Source organism: Phalangium opilio, unplaced genomic scaffold (assembly GCF_054372755.1).
Source record: "Phalangium opilio isolate 3A_F unplaced genomic scaffold, DU_Popi_V2 ptg000113l_1, whole genome shotgun sequence".
Classification (NCBI taxonomy): Eukaryota; Metazoa; Arthropoda; class Arachnida; order Opiliones; family Phalangiidae; genus Phalangium; species Phalangium opilio.
The window spans coordinates 4,551,385-4,577,802 of NW_028324209.1; the positions used below are offsets into that span (position 1 = coordinate 4,551,385).

Sequence of the window (26,418 nt, forward strand, 5' to 3'; positions counted from 1 at the left end):
CCTGTACAAAGTTAGCTGTTGGCGCTGCAAATGGCCATACAGGTAACTATAACTATAAGCTCAATTTTTCGCTTTTTTACGCTTCACGACTCTTAATTGTTAGGTTGGCGAAGACGTTAGAAAACGGACGGCATGTGCTGCAGAAATAGAGACGACTCTCTCTCTTTTGAGTTTCTTTTGAACGTTTTGAACGTCTGGAAACACCCATAGGACAAAAACACGTATGGGGGGGGGGGGGTTAAAAGTTCTCTTAAATTTATCCCCTACACATAATACCAAGTATCTTTTCGGGGAGTTTTGGCGCTTTTGTAATAAGTAATTTTCTAAATTTGCGTCATCAACGAAGATCTTTTTTTTCTTCTTTCTATTAATGCTTTTAAAAGGTAAAACTTTTCTGGAGAGTTCCACCCTTGAACTAAACCAAACTAAAAACATATAATACAAAAAACCTTAGTGTAACCTTTCGGAATGGAAAGGTGTTGTTTTCGAAGAATTTCATTCATTTGTATATACGTTTTCTTTATGGTTTTGCGTGGCACACCATAAAAGTAATTTCTAGTTATTTATTAATTTTTATTTTAAGTTATGCTGTATGGGGAAAGTAGGGTCATAGGGTTCAGGAAACTCGAAATTTCGTTGCATGTTGAACTCGATGGGAATTAATATTAAAGCCTTAAATTATACGGTTTAAATTTTGTTTCTATACAGTTTGAATATTAAAATATTAAAGGTAAGGTGAACTACTTAAAAGGTTTACGTGTTTTATAAAATTTCTCTCATCAACTTGTTAGCCTACCTCCAAAAAAGAAAACCTGCCATGGCTACTGTAAATTATGAGCGTTTTGTCAAAGACATAAAAAGGACCTAAAAAAATACAAAATGATCATTATATTTTACGGCTTAAAAATCCAGAGGATACATTTCCAGTACTAAATTTTACGATCATTAAATGATTTTTAAACTAGAGGAATAATCTCAACAGTTGGTGATGTATTTATCTGGATGAAAACATCTTTATCTTTAACTGTCGAGGACACTTAGTTTTCCCATACGTTTTTCTTTAAAATTTCACCAAAAACAGAATTACAAAACTTTGCAAATTTATCAATTGGATAATATGTCAATTTCTCGCGTAAGTTGTTGGGAAAATCATTACATAATTGTAAAAACAAAATATTACTGAAATTTCTAAGGCACGACGATAAGGTTTTCTCGAACCTCTGCCTTCTACATAAGTTATAGTTAAAAATAAACAAACTGAAATACATTGCTATACTAACCCTTTAAGTTTGAATACATAATCGTGTAAATCCACGATCTGAAGAAGAATAATCTTACCTATAGAACTTCACTGAGTATACCCCAAAAAAGTATACACTTATCTTTTTCGTTTAATTCTATTTGGACAAATATACTTTTTATTTTAACGATACCCAAAAAAGGGACTGAAACAGGTTCTTTTTTTTTTCTCGGGGAATTTAATGGTTTGGGAGATACAGAAAGAAATATACTGCCGACGATTGCGAGCTTTTATCGCGTTCTCGAAGCTCCAAGAGCAAATCTGAGTTAATTGACGATAGAACTAAGAGCTTAGCCTAAAGTTGGTTGGTTCTCCGCTCAACACACCAGAGAGAGAGAGAGAGAGGCCACGTTCTAGGAGTGTCAATACCTGTCAAACACCATACACGAATTCAAGTTTATATTCTCGAATTTCAAACATTTTCAACATTTTTATTTTCGTTTTTCTTCTTCTAAGGGTAAGGGTATCCCATTTGTTTAAGGCTATAATTTAACAAAGCAAAAGAACCTTTAGATTTAATAGAAACTGCAGTTCTTTGACATTGTCACTGTTATGTTTAGGTTAAGAGAACCATACTTATTCTAGGTCAAGTGTTGAAATGTGAACGGCATTTATGAATGCTATGCAGGGTTTAGACCGTCGTAATACTCGGGTTTTAAAGAGTGTACTTGTGATAACTTTCCTTGAGTAATTATAATCTTAATTTCAATGTAATTCCCGTGATGAAGAAACGTTTCAATTTATACTAACAGCGCCAACATTCATGCATTTTCCTGAACTAAATAAAAATATTAACATGTAATTAATTCGCTTTGGAACTGCTACACCGTAAAAAGTTCTCGGATCACATATGTACAGCTAAGTTTTTCAGGGTTCTCACCAAAATCTCAAAAATGAATAGGTTAACGAGGGACTTTTCACGATAAAAACAGGGTCCAAAAATTTGCGAGTAGGAACCAAAAAGGGACCACTGGTAAAACAAAATGTCATCTTTAATACATATAAATGTCTTAAACTGACACATTTAAGTATTAAGCGAAGTCAAGAACATTATATCACTTTTTTTTCCGATTTTCAACAAAATATAGTCAGTTATTTTGGACTTTTTTTACTGTTTAGACCGACGAGTTTTCGTTACTTCTTTAGATATCTCCGTTTGACTAACTATAGGCCCAGACAAAGCAAATGCTTTTTCCTGCTGATTTGCATGGGAAAATAGGGAAATTTAAGGACCTAATACCGATTTATAGGGTAGATTAAGGACCTTGTAGGGAGGGACTTTTCAGGGACCTGATGGGAGCCCTGAATTTTATATAATTTATTATACAGTTTGTTTATATAAAAGATATGCCTAAGTTGTTGCTGTGAGAAAAGAGTTTACTACGGAATGCTTTTGATGAAAATATTTCTCGATATTCAAAGGTCATTCCCGTTTCCCACGTTCTTATACCCTGCAATAAAATCTAAAGATTAAATAAGCAACCTTCTAATTTACATAATCCGCAGTTAAAGAAAAAATATATCATAATAAAGCATAAAAAGATAATACCATAAAAACTAGGCTTTAATTTCTCTCATACTATATAGCAGCGCGTTAGTTTTTCCCTAACACCGCGGTATCGCAACCTTTAAAACTTAAAATACCAGATTCCTGAAGCGTGCCTGCATAAAAGTGTAATCGTTATCGGTTTAAAGTTAAAATAAGTCTAATTAAAAGACGAGTTTTTTTTCCAAGTCACATGCCGAACTTGTTCCTTTTTTTCTTGTTGGTCTCTCTCAATTGATAAAAGTCCCGATTTTCACGTTTGTCAAAGCCAGGTGTCTATTCATATTCGCGGTTTGACTTCAAATACATAGCAAGTTTTTAATATATATTTAAAAGTTTATTGGCTGCGAAAATAATGATATAAACCTTCATTCAAATGGTTTAACTTAACCGTGTTTAACAGATATAGACAAATCAGGTGTCAGTTAGGATAAAAACAAGTCGTTGCGTGTGCTATAGCAGATGGATTTTTCGATTTGCTTTCATTGATAATCTAGTTAAAAATATTTACATCGTTTTCTCCAAGACTAGATACGTGATATTACAGTAAAGTCAAAATTAGCCTTAATGAAGGTCATATTTTGCCCTGTTCTTCATATAAATCCCTATGTTTCAGTTAAAGTCATAAAAGATTTTCACGATATAAATTAAGAGCTTTCGTTTGGGAGAGGAGGTAATATTTGTGACGTAATTTATGCGGCCATATTGGTGGGTTGAATTCGGAAGAAAGCTGAAACCCATCAATATGGCCGCCAGAAAAGACTTAGGAGGGTGTGATGTACTACTCAGCCAACTAAAATTTATCAATACTTCTTGAAAAGTATAAGCGCCACCCGTTTTTGACACTCAATGAAATACGAAATTAGCTTGCAAGATGTAATTATACACACTCTTTCTTACTCAATAAACTGGAGTAAATTACCATAGCAAACGATACAGTTACGTGTTTCATTCGAAGTTACTTGGTAAAAGCTCTAAAACGAAGCATCAGCTATCGATAATAGTCAAACATGTCGCGGTATCAATAACTCGTTAAAGATTTTTGAAGAGAACATTTGTACATTTACCGATGGAAAAGCGATGAACCCTCCACTATCATCTTACCAAATGGCCCAGAGGTACGCGTGTATTGTAGCACACAAAATCGTCAGGGAGAAGTAGAAAAGGAGAAGAATTGTACGCTCCCACAACGGGAGAAAGGGGGATGTTGGGAAACTTGGTTATCGTGTATCACGTGGCGAGAGGTATCAGAGTTCCCGCAAACTCTATAGAAACTGCCCTCTTACATTTTGTGTTGGAGAGATGGCGCAAAATAGTATCCCAATATACAAACAGCAACCCACGTGACAAAAAAGAACCAATTTAACCCACTGTGGGACTCTAGGCTCGCGGTGTCCCGGCAATATGACTCCTTTTCTACTCCTCCCTAATTTGTCACGGGATCTTTCCCGAATTCAATCGCTCCGACGAAATTATCCTTAACATATAGCTATTAGTTCCAAATTAAATACTTAATTATGGACGTCGTGTCTCACAAAATTCTCAGAACCTATGCCAAATAAGTTAGTTTTTGAAAGGTAAAAAAGTTCTGCAGTCAGGGTATTTCTAATCTTATAGCATTTCTTTCGATACGAAGCGAAACTGATAACAGACAAACACGCGTAGCCATAAATTGACCTCTCATAGAGTGTTATCTTTGTAGACCTAACGATTTTGACAGGGTTATTTTCAAATTATTTGGAAAAATGTTCGGATTTTTAAGAACGAAATTAAAGATAAAATTAAAGAATTTGCACGTGACGCTACATGTATACCTAGTTTTTCTCTTTCTGAATAATAATCGATGCATTACGCAGTCTTTATCATCAAAACCGAATTTGGAAAGCCTATTTCATTATCAAAATGAAAAAATAAATAAATTCGAAGCTGTTATGTCCTTTCGAAAAATAATTAATTATCAGTTTACTAAAAAAAAAAAGGATTTTGCAGTCCATAAAACCTCGTGACGGGTATTTGTAAATCTGCGTAACCCTGAATAGTGAATATAACTTCCGATAATGTGTTTCTCGCAAACCTCATACGATAATCGGTTTGTTCACGTTCGCATTAGGCCTAGATGTCGTAAGCTCAGGTTTTTATGAAATTCTTTGTACAGACCGAATTAATTAAGTCACGAGTTTTTAGGATTAAAATTTTGCAGTTATCTCAAGTAGCCTTAGAAAATTTTATCTTTGGATTTCATTGCACGTTTTAAATTTATAAAATCACATCTTAGAATTCCAAAAGATGATGATTTACATTTAAATTAGTCTTTGTAGAAACAAAAAAAATACAGCATTCAGTTTTTGCTGAATTAAAAAAAATTGACTTCGTCATTTTAAGATATATTGAAATCAATCTAATTTATCTGATTCACCTGTCATTTAAATTTAAAACCCCGAGGAAATGGGCTCATTTATTATTATATTGATATCACGCGGTAAATATAAATTAACGGTATCAATTTGGCAATTTTTCAACACCGTGGAATGATTTTTAGAACTAAAATTTTTGAAGTGGTTTCAGGGTTTCAAAAACAAAAACTATAAAATGTAATAAGAATCTAGCGATAGAACATCATTGGGGAAAATGCAGGCGACCCCTTAATTAAATTAGAAAACATTGTCTAAATCAGTTTCTTGTTTAAAGTTAAGGTGTCATCGGTAAAATACAGCATCCAATCTTAACTTGAAAACAATGGCCCGGACGGCAAAATGTCATAAAACATTTTCGACTCAAAATCTCTCAAAGAACATCCCCTTTAATTTATGCGCGACTTATCAGAAACCCTCTGTATAGATTAAGGAGAAATAAAGTCTACTCTTCATTCTTAAGAAACCAATGATAACGCCTAAACATTCTCATGCTAATATTTTCAAGCTTTAATTTGTTTATATCAGTTTATCTACTTCTAAAAGGTTTTTATGGGATTCTAATTCAAATAATACGGGCGCGGACATTAACAGACAGTCTATAAATAAAAGATGTACTCGTATTTGATTGATAAAGCCGCGAGGCGAACTTCGAAACGTAATTTGTCGCTTATATTAAAAGCACGGGGCGAAACATCTAGAAACATCTTTTTTGATTATAGGCCTGCAGTCAAAATTTTAGCCTTATACTTTATACATAGGGGTGATTGAAAACACTTTGAACGGGTCTCCCAGGTAATTCAACACAATTCTAACATCGATTCCATTCATTCATTTGAAAGGGTTTGACCTACGTTTCGGTGCAAAGTTAAGGTGATACAATCGTTTAAATTTTCTAGTCAGTTAAGAAAGAATTTAACGATTCCTTTTTTTTTGGTGAAAATTCTGCAACATGAGGTTTTGGGTTAGGGCAATACAAGAACCAGAGGGCATCGTTATGCTAAAGAGGTTATAAAAGACGGTTATAATAAAATTCAACACAAACAATTTAATATTTCTCGGGCTATTTTGCATTGAATTAGCCGTAATATACCGAAACTCGCATTTTTAATTACGGTGATAAGTTTAATGTCATTGAGATTAATGTATAATTAAATACTTCCTTGTCGTACGGTATTTCAATTCTGAATTAAATTTTTTTTCTTATATATTTGAGCTATTTTTATTGGAATCCGCGTACGAGTTTTAAGATTCTTTTAATTCTTTAAACCAATCACAGGCCGCTGTATCTCCTGACCCATAACCATAACGCCCGGACAGCTGTTTTGCAAAACATGTTTTGAACGATTTACTTATATAAATTGAGAGCTCCCTATTTTGATGAGAAAAATTAAAATATAGTATTGTGTATTTCATCCAAATATTAATGGGAAAATTAAACACATTGTTGGAAAAGTTCCAGTTAAAAATTCATTAAAGCACATAACAATTTAAGTTTAAAAAATAATAACATACAGTTGAAAACTCAGAGATCTAGAGCTCAATTATATTTCCATTTTCGTCCAACTGAAACAGAGATACTTAGAATCCATCAATCTAAAACGTTTCCTCTAAGAATGACACAAAAAATAGACCCATACAGAAGTATATTGACCAGAAGTAATCAAAATCATATCTCGGACGATAAACAATAACACAAAAAATTCAAACCTAAGCATCTAAATTTTGTAAAGCTCAAATTAGCTTTATGTCTCCCATAATTCCTGGCAAAAGTCGCTTTTTATGCTAATTCCATCTGCGCAGGCGCATACACTAAGAGAGAGGTTACGCTTGCCCCTTACGCGCCATTACGTTTATCGTAAACATAACGTGAAAAGACGCAATTCGATTTCGCATTTTTTAAAAATGTTCGGTTCAACTTAATTCAATAAACTAAAAAGAAACTCTTAAATTAATATATTTCTGCAATGTAGACATATCAATATTCGAAATTCAACTTTGATTCCAAGGTTATAAGTGTGAGGTATAAAATCCTAAAACGAGGCCTCGGGGGCAAAGATATAATGTTTTTAAAAAGCGCAATTATAACGCGTTTAATTCCAAATTCGTCAAACGAATGTATGTATTTAAAAAGGCATTTGGAGGTGTCTACGAAAAACGAACGATGAAAATATGAAACTAACAGTGAGGGGGGGGGGGAAATCCACCGCCAGCAATGATAGACATTTAGTTAAAATGCGTTTCGAGTCCATGAATTCAGTAGCGCTTATACACCAGAAACAGAACGGAATACTTGATTAATTGATACCGGGCCACCGTTTCATTTGATGGATACGACTGGACTTTGCGAAATTCGTTTGGGTTTCGACTATAGACGTTTGCGACGGTAAACCCACGCTAATCTGTCCAACCTTTCATAAAAGAAGGCTTTTTTACTTAGAAAATGGGAACCGGTAGGGGCTTCGTTTTAAGATCGAAATAGTCTATCACTTTTCAGCCCTCAATATGTATGCAGGGTGGAGTACTCCAAGACATCTAGACAGACTACCGCGGGGGCTACGTAACATTTCCGTAGGTATTTAAGTACTTTAGGCCTTGTAGCACTGGGAGGTTTATGTAAGCGGGGGGGGGAGATAGAAGGCAAACAACCAGTCAAAGTGACGGCTTTCAGATTGAAGCGTGACGAACCTTCCAATGTTATTTTTTTTTTCTTCAAACTTGATGAAAAAAATGTTTTTCTATATCCTTAATAGCCCCGATTGAAGCGCAAGCTCACGACGGGAATTTTTTTTTGTGTTAAGAATCATCTTTATAAGGATTTGTTCATACTTTTCTTTCTGAAATTATGAATCTTTTGATTTGATTTGATGATGTTTATAGAGCAACGAAGAGATTTGATCAAAGCAATAGTTAAAATACTTTCCAACTGACACGCACGAGGTTTTCAATAGTTACTTCTAAAACATCATAGTACTTGAAATAATACAGGGTGTTTGTGAAAAGTCCATCAATAATGAAAGGGCGTATTTATTGGGCCATTTTGAGTCGAAAATGTTCTATGACATTTTGCCGTCCGAGCCACGGTTTTCGAGTTATGATTTGAATCTTTTAGGGATGACCCCTTCATTAAATTAGCGCTGTCTTAAAATTTCTTAATTAAATTTAAGGGGTCATCCGTAAATTACTCCAATCATAACTTGAAAACAGTGGCCCGGACGGAAAAATGCCATTGAACATTTTCGACTCAAAATGGCCCAATAAACACGCCCTTTCTTTATTGATGGACCTTTCAGAAACACCCTGTATAATATGCAACGTTGAACAATCAACATTGGAATATTCTTCGTAAGCCCTACCCATGAGTTTCCCTGCTTCTTTTGAACCTCCAAGACTTTTAATTCCAGGTTTTTTTATACAAATGTCAACCTTCTGTTCACATGATTTCGGTAGCCGAATTATAATGGGCATAACTTTATCATCTGTTATAATAAGTGTTAAATTCAATCGAGAAGATATTAAATGTGAACGGAGCATGCACGATGGGAAGAAAACCTCCACGAAGTATATCAGTTACCACCGACATTGAATGATAATTTTCACGGGGGTTTATAGATCTTTGTATTTTGCGCGTCACCTGCGCCAGCAATGCTTTGCTTCTACACTCCCTCCTGGAGTTTTCTCCTCATCATTAAATACTACGTATTCTCAAATTGGCTATTATAGTTATACAACAACGATATACCTTAAGAATAATAACTATAAAATATAAATTCATCTCACCCGGTATCGGCGTTAATTTGGACTTACATTGATCGTGTCTAGGATATTAAGTATTCAAGTTAATTCCGCGCAACTTCACTTTTAAAGTAAAAAATAACTACCGCCATTTTCCAAGGTGGGCCTGGATTTGTACCAAAACAATACATATTTGGTACAAGATGCCAGCCTTAATTGTTCATAAATTTTCAGTACAATCGGTTACTCAAACGGACAAACAGAAGCAGTGTAGAGTCTAGAAAAAGAATATCTTCAAGCGATCCTTTTCCTTTAAATAACGCGATTGCAAAGAAATACCTTTGAAGAAGAGGGAATAAATTAAGACAGTAGTACCATCTGGATTACAAATTACTAATTATAACAGTAGCATCTTTCACGCGCTCATCTTTTCATTTCATCTGAAGAAGAAGTTAAGTAATAGAAACGAAATCATGATGAAAAAATTTATAAATTTCTTATTTGACGGTTGATTGTTTCAAGTTTAAAGTAGGTACTCGATCCTAATCACGAATTTTTGGTGGTTTGCCCAAACTGGGTGGTCGGACGTTTGATGAAATTCTTTATTTCGAAAGCTACGTGGTTTTTCTTTTTTTCTAGAACTACTGCAGGCATTATTTAATTTAAAGAAACTATAGACGCGCGGAATGATTTAACGGATAGCTATTTGAAATGATCGAGCTATGTAGAAAATCTTATTCGAGTGTAAATTCATTTCATTCCAAGATCCGTATTGTGATTTTATATAACTGATGGTACAGATCGCATTTGAAAATTTTTTGGTGAAGTATATATTGAAGTACTTGAGACAAGTTAAATTTGTGTATAGCAGCATTTATAGGTGACGTGATAAAAACAGGCTTTCGCGATTCAAGGACTTAAATCTTGTTATATAAGATTTCCGAATTTTTTTCAAAGCGTGCATGGTTAGTACTAACTTTTCTATATTAGATAAGAACAGCTACTTTTATGAAATGAAACAATGTTTTGAATTGATGCGAGAAAGAAACAAAACTATTAACGTTAATATATAATTGTTCGCGAGAATCACTGATGATTTTAATTGAAGCAGCAGTTAATTTAGTTTCTTAATTGCAGTGGTATTTATTTTGTGAATTGTTTTCGAACAAACTGGAAACTGCAATATTTAGTATCCGAAGCAGCGAATGTACAGTAAATTGCGATATCCAGAACTAATTTCGAAGCAGCACATGTACTGCGATGTTCAGAGCAATTTTCGAAGCAGCACATGTACTGCGATTTTCAGAGCTATTTTCGAAGCAGCACATGTACTGCGATGTTCGGAGCTATTTTCGAAGCGGCACATGTACTGCGATGTTCAGAGCCATTTTCGAAGCAGCACATGTACTGCGATGTTCAGAGCCATTTTCGAAGCAGCACATGTACTACGATGTTCAGAGCAATTTTCGAAGCAGCACATGTACTGCGATGTTCAGAGCAATTTTCGAAGCAGCACATGTACTGCGATGTTCAGAGCAATTTTCGAAGCAGCACATGTACTGCGATGTTCAGAGCCATTTTCGAAGCAGCACATGTACTGCGATGTTCAGAGCCATTTTCGAAGCAGCACATGTACTGCGATGTTCAGAGCCATTTTCGAAGCAGCACATGTACTGCGATGTTCAGAGCCATTTTCGAAGCAGCACATGTACTGCGATGTTCAGAGCCATTTTCGAAGCAGCACATGTACTGCGATGTTCGGAGCTATTTTCGAAGCAGCACATGTACTGCGATGTTCGGAGCTATTTTCGAAGCAGCACATGTACTGCGATGTTCGGAGCTATTTTCGAAGCAGCACATGTACTGCGATGTTCGGAGCTATTTTCGAAGCAGCACATGTACTGCGATGTTCGGAGCTATTTTCGAAGCGGCACATGTACAGTATTCTAAATAATTCTAAAATTATGGCCTCAACGCTTAAATTCATTTTTAGCGTGGTCTTTCTTTTTCCGTTCCTAAGAATCAACTAATTTAAAGATTTAAACCAATGAGAACAAACCGCGGGAATGTTCGCAACCATACACATGCGAGGCATTCCATCAATATCTTTCATCTGATTAATAGAAAACGGATATAATATAGAAAATAAGACCACCTCACGCACGATAAATATCGTTCATTCTCGATTCTCAAAGAACGAGAAACGTTCTCTTCAAAAAACAAGTCACGAAAATAATTTCCTATTAGCTACGTGTGTTTGACGCGGATCAACGCTTGAGGTATAGTATTTTAGCTACTCATTCACTACGCGGCTTAACCTTACCTCAATTTAAAATGGTAAACCAAACATTCAGATAGTTTGCCTGTGCAAGGAATGTTGTACTGTCAAAGGCCCAAAGTCATCACTTTATCAGTCCCTGTAACGTTTCCCCATTTACTAAAGATCTTTTCGTGTATCCAACGGTTCCAACCTCCAAACATAAACAAAGAACAAACAACACACACAAACATTTAGTCTTTCAGCCACAGAGCCCGCGTTCCCCATCCGCAAGTATAAGTACATTAAGGTACCACAAACACACATACACAACAGTAACACCTATAGCTACTTGTGTTATATAACACACGTAGCTCAAAAAAGGCCAAACCTCTTTTAACGTTTCTACCTACAGTAAGAGGAGGCCCTCTTCATTCCAAGAACAATTGCATGCAAACCCACTATATGCCTAGAACAAAACCGAAACTCCAATGACATCTCTATTAAAATAATTATAGCGCCATGCAAAGCTCATATCACGTTTCTTTAAAAACAGAAACACCGAAATATTATATTTTAAAACCGTGCAGGTTAAAATATATCCAGAAGAAAATTATTTGGAAGGTAGATTAGGGCTAGCTCGGTATAGCTTTAATAAAAAATGTGAAAAATGAGCAAATTAGGTTTTAGTTACTTCCGTTTAACGTACTTCTAATACCTCGAATTAAAATATAATTAAAGCGTGGTAAAGATATTTGAAACAAAAAAAAGTTGAATAGCTCGGAATAAGAAAATAATAAGCAGTTACGTCTGTATTTTTTTTCCTTTTATGTTTCCTTTTAAACGCGACGCTTCGTATTGTTATAATTTAACGAGGAGTGGCTACTGTATACAAAGGCTGCGGATTATACACTATTACTAAGCTTTCATAAGCGAAGATCCAGCCTTTATCTTTGGTGGCAAACCACTTGAGATAGTTCAACTTGACGAGAAAGAGGAGGAATTTGTACCGTTACCGAAGGACAGTTGATACGTTTAGAATAGCGTGGAAACACCACGTTCCTGCCTTAACCGCGAGGTACATTCTCAATACGAGAAACATAAGTAGATGATTTAATAGGAAATCGTTCTAACTAGATACAAAACTCTGTTATTAAAGAGATTTTCGACGCTCGATGCCTCTTATTTTATTTTTTCTCGATGTGTATCTTGGAGGGTTTTAAAGCTTTGCAAGTTGGCATTAACAGTAAGAATTAGGTAAAATTATCCCGTGAAAGTTGAACAGATATTGCATGAAGATTTAACGAGCAAATGCAAATACCAAAGCGGGGCGCGAGATATTCTTAGTAAATTTTAAGGAACTCGCGTTGGGTGAAGCTGGTTGTAAGACGTTTTATGCTAATAGCCGTAAGACATCGATCATCTTTAAGTCAGATCTGCGAGTAACCTTTTGACAGCTATAAGCGCTTCGTGTTTGGGTCGCTAGAAGGCACGGCTATATGTATAAGTTAGGGGTTAAACCCGAAAACGGGCTTTTAACTCCCGGAATTGGAGGGCCCAGATATATATAATAGCGTGCTCAGGGCCTTGGTACGTCAGATTATTTAAGAAGACTGCCACTCTTCCTCGCTAGTTAATTTGACGCGCGGATCGCCTCGAAAACAACTCTTAAAGCGTTTAATTTCGATGACAAGTGGACAACTTTATAAGAAACGATACGAGGAAACCGTGGAACAGTTTTGAACGGTAAAGTCTAACTTGCGCCATCCTGGAGTTTGAAAATGCTCCCATGAAAGAGGTGCAAAATTACGCGCCACAATCCTACATCGTTGGATCAACTGAACAGTGGGGAAACTAAGACTAACTGGAGTAGTCCTGGAAATTACACGCCATATTGTTTTAAATTGCATTGATAAATACAATATATCATTACCTAACCAAACTGTTTTCTTTTATCTTTCTTCCCAGAAGGCAAACCGCCGAAGAACGCGAAGCGGAAAGGCAAGCGGCTAACCGTTTAATGATGTCCTTGCAAGCGGAAGTGGTTTCCAAGAGCCTGTACGAGTCGGCCACCAGGGACCCATTGTGTCTGAGTAACGCGTCCCTCCACGCGCTACAAAACCTACAACCTTGGGCCGGCAACGGCCCTCCACCGGGAAGCGGACCACCAAACGGTCAAATGGGTCAAGATGGTCAAAACGGACCCGGTGCTCTAGGCCATCATCATCACCATCATCACGTGCACTCTTCGGCCGATCGGCCACCCACGTATATCACATCACCACCTATTTGCTGAATAACCTAAACTAGTGATTCGAAATTGACACTCGCAAAAATGCACACCCAATTACGAAGGAATAATTACCACAATAATTAATAAAGTAATTAAAAAGTGACGTCGAAGAATATTGAATAGAACTAGTCTTTTTTAAAACATACACCATAAAATGCGCGCTCTCTTAGCCAGAAAAAGGTCATCGAAGCACTGTTGAGGTTAAGATAATTTGGCTAAACAAATGCTTCGTGTTTCAGTACGAATTATGACCACCTTTTTTCGCGATAATTCAAAGGACTCGAAATAAACATTCACAAATTAAATTCAATCGCGACGACTTCACCTAAAACTAAAACATTCCTCCGATTCAAATTGAGCTTCGCGATTTTTCGGACCTTGCCTCCGATTGTACTAAATAACCGATTACGGAAAACGGACAAAAATCATTATTTATTTTTCCCACACTAAAAATACCGACCGAGTCACACGCTAAACACGCCTTTTTATACGTTTAAAACAATTCGAACACGCGCACCTACCAGAATTTCATGTGTTTTAATTTATTTTTTCATCCGTTTTAAATTATCACAAAGCTGAACATTATGGAACATTTTGCGAAATGACCAAAAAAAAATATCAGCTTAAAAATTTGAATTTTGTTTGATACATGTAGAAAAAAACCCTTCTCTTACGGCGTTGTATCGCGATTTTGTACATAACTTCCAGCGCTTAGTTTAAGTTTTTTGATGATAAAAAAAAGTGTATATTTGAGACTTTTTCAATGAAAGAGCGTTATTATAAATACTAATTGATTCTTATAAATTTAAAATAAGAATTGATATAGAGAATGTTTTTTTTTTAAATATTCGTTCCTGTGACATTTTTTTTGTTGTCATTTTAAAAATGCTGTGTTCTCACGAAAGGATTTGTAGCTAATAATTACGATTATCTATAAATAGGGAGCCTACAAACTAATTACGCGAACGCCGATAAACCTAAAATGTGCACATATATTTATCGCGGAATTAAAAGAAAATATAGTAAGAAAGATGCAATAACAAAAAAATAAAAAGTAATAAAACCCGTATTTCAATGGATTACATTTTTTATTATATTACTCCATGTTCCTTAAGGGTCTTCAAGGGCAGCGCAACACTGGGAATCTTTGCTACTAAAAGGTTTTAAATGTTTGATCAACAGGTTTGTGTAAGTATTGCATGTCGATTATACTAAAGGCTCTTTCAGACGATCCAACTTTTATGACTCAGCTTGATGGGTCAACTCGAGTTGAATCAACTAGTTGGATCGTGTGAATAGACGCTGGATGACTTGAGTCACCAAAAAAGTTGGCTAGGAAAAATTGGATCAGTGATCCAATTTTTGCTGACTCAAGTTTTTAAGTTCATTTCTCCAGCCAATCAAAATGAATTACAAAAAAGCCTTTTTCGCGGGTTATTTCGTAAGTGCCAAGGTAGGTGGCGCTTAAAAAGTTCCATTTGGCGGTAAAAGTTTAGTCGTGTGAATAGGAAGGATTTACTACACTTTTCCCTTCAAAAGTTGGGCAAGTTGATACAACTTTTTGACCCATCGAGCTGAGTCAAAAAGTTGGATCGTCTGAAAGAGCCTTAAGTCTAACTCATGATTTTTGAGCAAAGGTTTAACTTGCTTCTAAAGGCCAATATTGAAATTTTAGATAATGTTATGCCTATGAAATCAAACTATATGAATCTGCAATTATTTTTTTCGTATCTCCGCAATTCCACCCTCCCTTTCTACAGCAGAAAATTAATATGAAAAATACGTAATCACGTCGATCCTGGCAGCTATAATTACAGCACTCACTCTCTACGAGACTGAACGCTCCAATGAGATCCTTAAAAAAAATACATTTTATCTTCCCCTCTCGTATCATTATAAAAACTAAAACGGCGAAATTTATATAAACGTTGGCAAAAATCAATTTTTCATGTCAGCCCGATCGTGAAGATAAGCGTTTAGATGGGGAAGGAAAAATTCGAAATAAGAAATAAAAAACCTATCCCAAACTTGGCTTTAAAACCATTGGAACCTGTACCTCCTTACCTCGTGATATGAGGCGATGCTAAAAAAAAGTAATTTATTTTGTTTTATGTTTAATATAGTATATAAGTAGCTCCTATCCTCGAAATTGACCAATAGGAGTTGCGGATGAAACCAGATAGAGCCCGGATCGATTTTAACTTTTCAAGAGATGAGAAACTTGCATAACCCAAATTTTATTACCAAAAGGATATAATATATTTCGAGAGAAGTGTACCAAAATTCTACACCATGGGTCAAAAGAGACCACGTCCGTGATTGGTTAACAGGGTTATGGAACCTGTAGAAGTCGGTGATTTGGAAGTATCAGGGAAAGGTGAAGGAAGAGTCAGGGATTTCGTTTGGTACATAACCACGCGTCGAGCAATGTTAAATATGGTGATCAAGCGGGCTGCGATAAACACCTTAAAACGGGCAGGGATAGTCCGGAAAAGTTAGGGATTTTCCATAGTAAATTTAGCACGAACCATGGTTAAGTGGGACGTAAGTCGAATTGTTCCTATTTTTCACAATCTTGCCGAAATGTTTTACTCTATTTTCCAACATGCTTTCTGCACTTAGGTTGAACCCTTCTTTTATTATACCCTTCGGTTTATACACTAACTCCTTGACTGAAGAATTTAAACGGTGCTGATAGTGTAAGAAAAAGAAGCCATCCCATCAAGTTACTTCGATGATAAAAAAGAAACACTCTTATCGAAAATATCTTTAATTTCGTTAGATTGTCTAGGCCACCGTTGACTCGCGTATTAACGAGTTCGGAATAAATTGATTCTCTCGTTTCCCAAGAAGGAGATGGGATGTAAGCATAGTTGCGAGTGACGTGTAGTCATTTTGATTTTTGACGTGTGATAGCGTGTTATAGGTAATTGAATGTCATTCCTCGTTGTAGTGACGCGAGAAGGAATTATCAGCGCTTCAAAACTGAGTAAGAACCTTAATTTCATAAAGCCAATCCCAGCAGAACTCAAATGAACTAGAAATCAAATTATCAGTATAACATTTGTAACACTCCGAGTGAACAAGAAACATTAATATCTGCGTGTGTTAGCGTAACAAAATGTGGAATTTTTGACTGAATATGAATTAAAATCAGTACCGTGCGCCAACCAACCGGTATTTAGAAGAGGTATATCGTATTTACAGATCAGTGCAGTTCTCAAGAAATTAGGTCCAATTTCTCATATATATTAACCTATTCTTCAAACTGAATAATAATAATAGACAAGTCCATTATTTACTTCAGAGAAACCAACGCACAGGGGCGCGGCAGCCATCGTATAGATTATTTCCCTCGCGCCAAGAGGCACCGCCAGACGGAGCCCAAGTTCACTACACATGGGAGGCTAGACAACTCGCACCGCCTCTTAACGCGAAGCAAATAACTTAAGAAGACTACCTCCCATTCCGTGGTGTATGCTTCTTTGCTGGAATTAATGGAATAGCCTATATTTACACACATGGAGGATTCATACCATTTGTGAAAACCATCTATAGTGTATGCCTTCAGTTAGTGCGTTACCATCTCACGTGGGAGTGCTACTACAGGTGCACAAAATATGTCCACATTTGTGCACTGTTAAGATGTATTTTTCAAACACTAACGCGTCGCGTTCTATGTTTAATGATAAGGCCCTTTTAAATTAACGACTGTCTTTCCGAAATGGTTTTCAAGCGCTATCAATCCCTGATGATGTTAGGCTATTTGAAAACATTAACCTTCAAATGCAATCACAAATATCAACTTCAAACCCCGATGGGGTCCCCGGAATCCAATTTTATCCCGTGTATTTTATTTCGTGTTCTCTCACCTTGGCACGACTTCTTTAGTTTGGATATATCTAAACATCGGAATTAGTTAATATATCGGCGATAAAACACGCTGAAACCGAAGAACGTTTCGTTTCTTAACAATTCTTTAAAGAGGATCCAGGTATCCGAAAAATAAACTTAACATTCCCATCGTTCCGACAGAAAAAAAGAAAATGAAAGAAAAATCGTGCTGTAAAATCTATCTAACATTCTCCTTAGTAACGTTATGATGCGAATTTCATGACTTTGAAGATGAAAAAATATATATCAAAGTAAAAATTCCTACGTTTTACTATAGGTTTATAGCCATAAGTTAGCATTCACAATACGAATAACATTTGTACGATATTCTACCTCTATTGACGTCACGTGAAGAGAATGCCATCTTTCGAAGAAAATGCCTTAAATAAATAATAAAGAGATTAAGGCTTCGAAAAATCTCTTTCAACTTCTCTCTTAAAGGGATACCCTGGGCTAGAATTTTTTTTTTATTTCCAGCCAAGTACTGGTAAGTTACCCCTATTGGACTCCTCGTATCACCTGACGGATTCGTCCAATAAGGGTACTTCCAGTGCTTCGCGGGGGAAACTTAATTTCTCGTGTCGTCTTTAATATTGTAGATAAAAACATGGTTCCAATCGATATATTTTTATACTTAAATATTTATACTTATGGGGATAAACTTATGGTTTTACGACAGCAGATAATACCGCGAGTAATGTGCTATTTTAGATGTCCATTTTCTTTCCTTGACGACTATTGCGGCGTTTTTACGAGAGTATCAACACCTTTTCCAAGTTCTATTGGGCGAAATGGCATTGGCAAATTCAATACAACGAAGAAATGGACCCCATTCTTATCTCGTTACTTAGTGGTTGCAGAATGATCGGCTCGCTTAAGAACTTTTAATGTTCTTCTTCTCTCTTCCAACGGATAAAACATCACGCCTACCTCTTATCAAATTTGATTTAATGTCCCTTCTTTATTCTTAAGTTATTTCATCTTAAGTGGATGACAGTTGTTGGTGTCACATTTTCAAAGAAGTGGAGGAAAACGAGATCTTATTACGTCTTATTACCAACGGATTAAATTCGATTCAGTTCAATTCTTTGATACAACTCACTAGTATCATAGTTAGGGCTATAGAGGGACTATTTTTACTCTGTAAAATTCTCAACCAAAATGGTACAAAAACGAAAAGGCCTTACTTCAACAAATGATAGCATTAACACTCTTAAGCAATTGGAATAACTAAGCGCCTATTCATTGTCGAAGTTACGTTGTATCTTTCTATTGGACTATTGTTAAAATTGGAATGTTTTTGGGGAAAAACTGTAGACACGATTTTGCAGGACCTAATGGACTTTTTGTGTTTGAAACGGATTTAACAAGATGATAGTTTACGAGGCGCAATTACTTCAAATCTGTCGTAAGTAGTATCGGTTTACCTTACGAGATAAGTGCTTTTTCTCTTTTGAAGGTTAAAACGAATTACCGGTTCGACTCGAGAGAAAATTCTGGTCTTTACGTTATTACCGAATAAGTTTTTTCTTAGGTGAGAAAATTGTTGGTTATCATTGGATTTAATGTGTCGTGGATTAATGACGCTTTGATGTTCAACTCGGAATCACGTTTATTAGATTTGGGTTTAGGATATAGTTTCATATCATAACAATAACGTATTGTAAAGCAGGCATTTTAGAAACGGGTGGATTTGTGTGTGGAATTATTTTTGGATCCTGGATAACGGAATGTACTTTCATGATAAAACGTTATCATGAATTTATTCATGTATACCCATAAATGGATTAATATTAACGACACCTTCCTATAAATTACACAATGGTGTAAACACAGAAAATAAAATTGTACAATAGAACGTAACAAATTGTGGACATTCTTTTGTTGACTTACAACTAAACTACCTATTGTCATTAGACATTTTGTTCATCATCAAGAATACAATAGATAAAATTGTTAAAAAAAACAATTGTGATATAAATAATTTGGCAAGGACTGATAGATAAAACTTAGTCCTTGTATCACATAACACTTCAGTGTGTCAAAAAATCATCCAATTAACTTAATAAGAATTTTCAGCAACTTATGCCATTATCCCATCACAAGTTCAAACAATTTTAAAAGAAATCAACCAACGATAGAATAAGGTAAAAGAGTATTGTCCTAGTAATCATAACAACGGGTTGAAATAAAAACGAGCTTGTACGAAAAAAATCAAACAAGCGATGACCATAACAAAACAGAGGCGTGAAAAAAAAACGAGGGGAACCATTTCCGAACCATTTTAAAGTCATTTTCAATCTATGAACTCGCAATGAAAAGAGATTTGATAAAAAAAGAAAAGAAAAGACGCAGCCTCTGAAAGCGCTATAAGGAGCGGCCTTGTTCAAAGAAGAAGACATTGTTTAATGACGCGTATCTCGAAGAGAACATTCCACCGTTAAAAATATTTTAAATCCACTCGAAAGAGACCACGGAAATTGCACGCAGACTTTTTATTTCGCAGTGACGCTGTATCTAAGCCTGGATATGGGATTTTTATTGGACTTATTTTGTAGCTTTTGCGCAAACGCATATAGCTTGCACTTCATTTTGCATCATGAATTTATTGGTTAATTTTTTTTAATTCGCTATCAATATGAAATTATTAAAATCTCGTGGATTACTTTGCTACAAGTTAAACCACATGAAAGGCTTCTTGCTTTTAGCGTTATCAGTCAGTCATTCAATGAAAAAAATAACCAGACCAGATCGGATTGGTGATGCAGCTATAGAGTAAAAAATAACCTACCAGATCGGATTGGTAATGCAGCTATAGAGTAAAATAGATAACTATATTATTCAAGGCACAAAGTTTTCTAAGTGAATGTTAAGTATGATTTTAACTTATAGCAGTTATGGCGACAAGTTTCACGCCAAAACGTGAAAAACTATATAGGGTTATCTATAAATTACAAAAAATAAGGTTATTTAATTGTAGAAACAGAATTTACCGAAATAATTTATATTGCCACTAAAAGGGTAAAATTAAAAATTTTGAGATACGGTAGGTAAATCTAACCGCAAAACAGGTTACTCAGCTGATAAGTGTCAACTGAAAACCATTTATCATTGACCAAAAAAATCTTCCTGGCCAACCTCGTGACGAAACTGATTGCTAGAGGTGATAGAATCGAGCTATTTTTATTGAAGATGCAAAGTTACGGAAGGCCAATGGTAATATCAGCTTTCACGACACATTTGACGTCCATTCGCAATTAAAAAGCAAAAGTAATAGGTAGGTTATCTATAATGTTTCAAAGGAAGGTTTATTATATAAAATTTAGGTACCATACTAAGCCGTATAGACTTGAAATTTTGAAATCAGATTTGAACTTAGGTATATCTTATAGAATTTAAAACAGCTTATTGAATGCAATTTACTTTATATAAGACCGATAAATATCAACTGAAAAAGTTTAAAAACTTATCTAATGTCTTTAGGGCATCATCCTTGGAAGTAACAGATTGGGAATTTAATAAATAACGTGTTATATAAGAAGTAATATTCATCTAAGGATTAGAATAATTCATGATTTAAACGTTTCACTTAACATAACATGTCAATATTCATCTAAGGATAAAAATAACTCGTGATTCAAACGTTTCACTTAACGTGTTACTTATCATGTCAATATTCATCTAAAGATTAGAAAAATTCATGATCACAAACGGTTTATTTAACATGTTACGGAACTAGTCAATATTCATCTAAGGATTAGAATAATTCATGATTTGAATGTCTGCGAGGTGTAGATTGCGAAGGACAACAAACTAGCTTCTAATCTCACTTAATCAAGTTAAGCATAAAATTTAATTCAAAAATTATCTTATTTGAAACGTTTCAAAATTTCTTAAAAGAAAAAACTCAAACTAGGTCTAAAAGGGGGTTGAATTCAAGTTCCAGGCGTTACCAGAGTAAACCAACTTTTTAAATGATTATTGATTACTTATTCTGCATGGTCACAATTTTCCAAGATGATCGTGGATTCAAATCCAAAACCATACACCCCACCATGACTTTGTCAAAGAAATACTTCTTGATAGTCAAAAGGAAACGATTTAACTTAAAACAACAGTCAATTCCAGGAATTGGCTTTCTAGCTTAGCGTTGCTGGTTAATGGTATAACAACACCTTCCCTTGTTCCGGCTAAAAATCAACCATCCACATCGATTCTGTATTATAACACAAGTAGTATCCCCGTTTTCGGGATCAGTGACGTATCCCAGGTGTATCTTTTCTTGTTTTTTTTTTGGTGGCCACTCGCCCACCTACAAACACCCTTCTTTTTTTATAGCTTCCAACAGTCTAGCTCTAGCTTGGTCTAATAGTAATAGATCGAACGATGGTGCGGCCTAAAAGTTATAATAGATAAGGGTACCCCTACTGGAGAAGGTGCACCGTGTTAGTACATGTTCCCCCTGTTTTTGTTGAAAAGCAATTATCGCGATGGCAACTCCCCTTTGCGGTGGTGGTGGTACAAAGAGGGAGAAGAAAAGGTGTCCCAGTCCATCGCTAACCTTTTATTACTGGCATTGTTTCGGTGCAAAAGTGTGCTAAATGATATATTCCTAAAATACAAGACTACTTCCCCAATCTTTCTATGGCAAATAATAGCAATTTTCGATACAGAGCTCGGAATTATCTATTATCCGGAAATTAGGGATTAAAGGATTATGTATACTTTTGTTTATTATTTTATTATTCTTTTTATTTATTTACTTATTTATTATTTTCATTTATTTATCATTTTTATTTATCTATTTATGGTTATAAATAAATTTTAACACACAGCTTCAGTGGATAATTCAAGAGTACGGATAAAGATAAAATGACGTGGATAATAGATAGATAATGCCGAACTCTATTCCGATCTGTGTCCAGTGTACAAAATTATGAAATCTTCAGAAATCGGGTAATATCTCTTGAAATTTTAACAAATCACGTGAAATTCCATGAAATTATCGAGATAGAGTTAGGATATCACTGAAGAAGTTTCAAACTAACTCTCTAGGTATCTCTTGAAATATGAATTAAATATCATGCTTTAATTAACGCCACTTAATTAGTTAACTCTTTAAATTAATTGTCATTTTGATAGTTACGACCTTTCACTGTTCAGAAACTGACGGAATCTTCCCCGTTATTGTTTCTCATACTCCTCTCGAGGGAGATACAATTTTTTTGTTGATAGTGCAGTGGTACAGTTTTTTGTTTTGGGGGTTGAGCGTGTGATACGCCCCGATCGCTTAGACGAGATTGGGGAAGGCTCGATGATTCCCCATAGAAATTAATGGAACTTTTAAGTAGAGGATAACTCTAATGAGAATTGACTGGAGAATTTCACTTAGGCATAAAAAGGGTTGTTCAAACTACAAGCGAGACAAGACTAGTCTAGCTGACTGGCTTGCTAGCTCGTGGTGGTATACAGTGTTCGCCTGGTGTTGGTACGTATATAGGAATAAAGGGGTTGATTTATTTATAATTAATTATTACGTACAACTACCCAAGCTATTTTCTCCCGTTTCTATAGTTAATTACAAGCTGACAAGTTTTGGGGTGTTGGAAGGGGTTTCACGCATGGATTCAGGAGGTAGTATAGCTACGTCGTCTTTAACACTTTTTTCATACAGTTAATTGAATGTAAAGCGGTGGATTTTACCGTAAATATTAGTGATACCCGTCATATTGGTGTAATTTTTGCCTTTGAATATTTTTGAAATTTGCTTAAGCTCATTTTTGATTTTATGCAAATTTGAAATAATTGATTCTGGTTTATTTTGAAATGAAAGCTCGGATTAATTTAAATTGATCCACCAATTAAGGTATTTATGACTAAATTATTCACTAATTTAGTTGCATAAATTTTCTTACGTATAATAGAAAAGGCTTCACTAAATCACTATTTATATAATAAAACTCCTCCATAATTTTAGTTATTTATTCCATGGGCTCTCATAAAATTATTTACTTCATTCCAATGACTCCCATTCATTTATTTACTTCATTCCAATGACTCCCATTCATTTATTTACCTAATTCCAACGATTCCAATTAACTCATTTACTTTTTAAAAAGTTCCCATAAAATTTACTGTAAAAATTCCATAAAACCCAGCGAGAAGAACGAAGTAAATTTCCGTAAGATATGACCTCGCATTACCTCAAGATTTAAAAGACAAAAATAAAAGATGCAGACAAAAACGTTATTGTTATCCATATTTCCTTAAAACACTGAGAAAGAGTATATATTTACGTGGGGTGACCTAAGCGCACCATGACCACCTTATTTGATAAGGGTCACGAATGAGAACAAAGCGTGGCAGTATTCCCTAGTCGCATCCAGCGCATCGCTTAAAGCCCCTTGTCATAGAAATTGCCCCAACCAACACTGCTGGTGCTGCGTGGCTTTGGCATAAACAATGTCTAAACAACGAAAAAAGGCAATATCATGGGAACCCAGGAAAGAGAAACGCGGGGCCCATCGAGTATGATTAAGCGGCCGATTACGTTGATGGCGCTATTAAGTCGCTATAGCTCCAACGCGGGACACCGAATTTCTTCGCTGTTAAAAACAAGGTTGACGCGCCAGCCTCGTAACCTTCTGTTAGATATTTTAGAAGAAAAACGGCTGTAGTCTAAGACCTCCGCTAATTGCATTCGTATTATCTTGGGGTATGGGTTTGGCGTGTGTAATGGCGTCATAATAAAATAGTCTTAATTGACAAAAGTTGACGATATATTGCAATTAAGCAGACGACAATCTTCAAAATTATGACAATTCAATAGAAGAAGATGTCAAGTGGAAGATAAAAGTTTCTTATTCGTTCATTGGCTAAATTTCTACAATTACTTAGCAAAATAATAATAATAATAATAATAATAATAATAATAATAATAATAATAATAATAATAATAATAATAATAATAATAATAATAATAATCTAAGCTTTTGTCTATGAAGGGATTTCCACACCAATCATGTGGCTTGTTTACAGGTGGGTCCCTTTACAATGCGCATCTATTACTACTATAAAAAATTCAAAACAACATACCCACAGGGGTGTAAGTAAATAACCTCGAAAACACGAGAATTTCTAAGGGTTTAAAAAGTAAATATAAGGTCAAAAGCGCCTCTCAGCGGCTGTTTCGGGAAACGCTTTTATAGCTGAACGTTGCTTTGGTATATTTGGTATAAAAAACTGGTGGCCAAAAGAATGATCATATAAGGAGGGGTAAAGGGTGAGAGTTATGGGCGGTATCGAGGTATTAGCACCGGTGACAAAATCCCTGGAGACGGAGAAAACCCTGCAGAGTAACATATAAGACCAACCCGGCTCTATGTATCAGGGATACATTGTGCCATAGACTCGATATGGAGGGATGTCCCAGAGGGATTCTCGGACATCCTTCGGGAAATTAGGGAACACAGACTGCAAAAATAATAAAGGAAAGAGATGGTGGAAAAACGGACTTAGATGGGTGACATCGTGATGGTCTTCGTATATATGGTTTAACCCTGGGAAAAAAAGAGCTACGCTGGAGTGTCGAGCAACTCTGGCTCACGGTTATTGGGTTACATCGATTGCCATTTTTACGAAATATAATTCGGTTTTATTCCGGGGCAGGAAGATATTAAATCAATTGGAGATTGAAGTATTTGATTATAATATTATAGAGATTAAACAGGGAAGCAGGTTCGTGATTTGGCTTTTATAAGATATGTTCCATAAGTATAACACTTACTTTGTAATGGGAGAGACTTACTGAGAGCTAGTTCGAGAACGACAAGAGAGAATTGTAGTACTATACTCGGTTAATTTTGCAGTTCATCTAGTCCTACTTACACTGTACAAAGCCTTTGATAGCGCTTCACCAGAGAGGCGTCGCTTTACCTCGAATTTATGACCTACGTCACTTCATGACAAGCTCCAGTTTGTAACCAGTGACAAACTTATGATCTTACACATCTTATGAACTTATGATAAAAGTAAAAAACTAAACATTCTCTTGGCCGATAGAAAATGTGCTTATACTGTAACATAACCGATTATTGAATGTTATATTAACACTAAGCGTATACCGCCTGTTATTTGGTTTGGTAAAAAGTATTTCATAGACATCAAATATATTTTCGCATCGGCGCATTTCCTAAATTTGAGAGCGGTCAATAATCATTTAGTTTACGACGATATACATGTTCCAATGTTGATATATTTATTTTTTTAAAGTAGCGCGTGATGCGTGCGAGCCGCTTCCGAAAGTAAATATTGCTAGTGAAATAACGACCGGGTCTATGCCAACCCCGTCAAGCTGAATATCTCCCCCACCCCCAATATTTTTTTCCGTTGGGTTTTATTACGGTTCGTTATGCCTTGATGCCTTTCACCGGTGTTGCTTCAACCTTTCTCAGAATATACGTCTTTCTCAAACATCTTTAAAATGTCTATCTTTATTTAAAAAAAGAAAAAAAAGAATATAGAATGGTTTATAAAGTATCGCTTTCCAACGTAACGACATTGTTGCTTAAGTATATATTGAGAACTAAAAACAAGACGGTTTCATCTATATTATATATTTTGCGCGCATTGATTATTGGATTTTTTTTTCTAAAAATGGTGACCTCTAAACTCTACAGGTTCAAATATTTAATAACAAGCTGTTGTCCGTCTTGTTCTTCGTCGATATGGAAATTGTCAAACAGTTTGTACTTAAACTACATTAATTATTACGTCATGACGTAGAGACGTCTTTCAACATCATTCATATCCAGTACAACATTAGGCAGAATAAAATAGGTTTCGATTACGGTTTCCACTACAAACTTTAGGCAAACATCTTATTGTAAATTTCAAATTTGAGATCATTTTTAGTCGTTCAAGCGTTAATAAAATGCGTCGACACACAAAAACAACTTTACTTTTCCCCCGAAAAGCCAAAAA

At 35.4% G+C, this 26,418-nt stretch overlaps 1 protein-coding gene across 2 annotated transcripts in view; it reads left to right on the forward strand.

Annotated features, from left to right (window-relative positions):
• Positions 1-14,611, forward strand: part of LOC149623465 (uncharacterized) — a 38,632-nt gene extending 24,021 nt beyond the window's left edge. The window contains exon 3 of one of the 2 annotated variants that reach the window (XM_089852354.1): positions 13,221-14,611. In XM_089852354.1, coding sequence (XP_089708480.1) covers positions 13,221-13,545 — 325 coding nt within the window. In that variant the 3' untranslated portion in view covers positions 13,546-14,611. Of the gene's footprint in view, positions 1-13,217 lie in introns of both variants that reach the window. The other variant, XM_089852353.1, reaches the window with a different exon arrangement.
• Positions 14,612-26,418: the final 11,807 nt, after the last annotated feature.